This window comes from Myotis brandtii, unplaced genomic scaffold, assembly GCF_000412655.1.
Source record: "Myotis brandtii unplaced genomic scaffold, ASM41265v1 C41804211, whole genome shotgun sequence".
NCBI classification, from domain to species: domain Eukaryota; kingdom Metazoa; phylum Chordata; class Mammalia; order Chiroptera; family Vespertilionidae; genus Myotis; species Myotis brandtii.
Genome location: NW_005310065.1, coordinates 1 through 849, shown reverse-complemented (window position 1 = coordinate 849; position 849 = coordinate 1). Strand labels below are relative to the sequence as shown.

At 37.8% G+C, this 849-nt stretch overlaps 1 protein-coding gene across 1 annotated transcript; it reads right to left on the bottom strand.

The window, feature by feature from the left end:
• Positions 1 to 19: 19 nt before the first annotated feature.
• On the bottom strand, positions 20 to 456 carry LOC102247769 (phospholipid-transporting ATPase IA-like). Its single transcript, XM_005852837.2, has 2 exons — positions 245 to 456; positions 20 to 152 (listed from the first exon to the last, which is right to left on the bottom strand). Exons 1-2 carry the CDS (start codon positions 392 to 394, stop codon positions 27 to 29), a joined length of 276 nt encoding a protein of 91 aa, XP_005852899.1. The 5' UTR covers positions 395 to 456; the 3' UTR covers positions 20 to 26.
• Between the last annotated feature and the right edge of the window lie 393 nt (positions 457 to 849).

Sequence of the window (849 nt, the reverse complement as noted above, 5' to 3'; positions counted from 1 at the left end):
CTATGCAAGTGACAAGGATTTAAAACTTAACCGGCGATTACCTCGATAATATAGAGGACTATATTCTTGTAGAAGCAGTACAAAATGCACTTGGAGACTCTGTTATAGTTCCAGGCACCGTGAACCATCAATAAATTCTTCAAATACTTGAACTAAAGATAAGAGTGGAAAAAAAATTAGTATTTCCCTTTTCCTAGTGTCAGCTGACTGAGATGAAGGGTGTGACTGCAGAAATGATCTTTACCTGCGCGATGGAGTAATCAGAAGAATTAGCTGCCTGAAGGCCTTCATTCCCGCTTATACCCACGCCAACATGTGCCGTCTGGATCATGCTGACATCATTGGCTCCGTCACCAATTGCAAGTGTTATGACTTTGACTTGCTTCTTAACCATCTCAACGACTTCAGATTTTTGAAGGGGAGAAACCCTTAAATTAGAACAAATGATCAATTAGCTCTGTTTTCTGGAAAATAAAAAAGAATTTTAAAATGCCAATTGTCTTGAAGGATAAGAGCAAGTGAGTATGCAGTTCTAGGAAGAACCATTCCGGAAAAGTCTTAGGTTTGCAAATGTTTGGTTCTCTGTTAACCTGGTTGCCAACTCAAGGGAAAAAAGGAAACGAAAGTCTTGGGAGCAGATCTCTAGGAGATAAACAGAAGCTATGACACCTTGTTAAGCACTAGTTTACCAGTTTACCAGGACTAGTTTATTTCTTTAACAAGTGAACATTAACTTGTTAAAGAAATAACATCTGAGTTCAGAAATGCCATTACTTCCTAACAAATAACATCAGCATTTCTAAGTTTTCACTTGTGAACGAAAAAGATCAGAAAGGCTGTTAAACTATA

Excerpts from the sequence above, each read along its gene's own strand:
- LOC102247769 (XM_005852837.2), bottom strand. The coding sequence starts at position 394 with ATGGTTAAGAAGCAAGTCAAAGTCATAACACTTGCAATTGGTGACGGA. Across the intron at positions 153-244 it reads CTGATTACTCCATCGCGCAG|TTCAAGTATTTGAAGAATTT; the intron begins GTAAAGATCATT and ends TCTTATCTTTAG.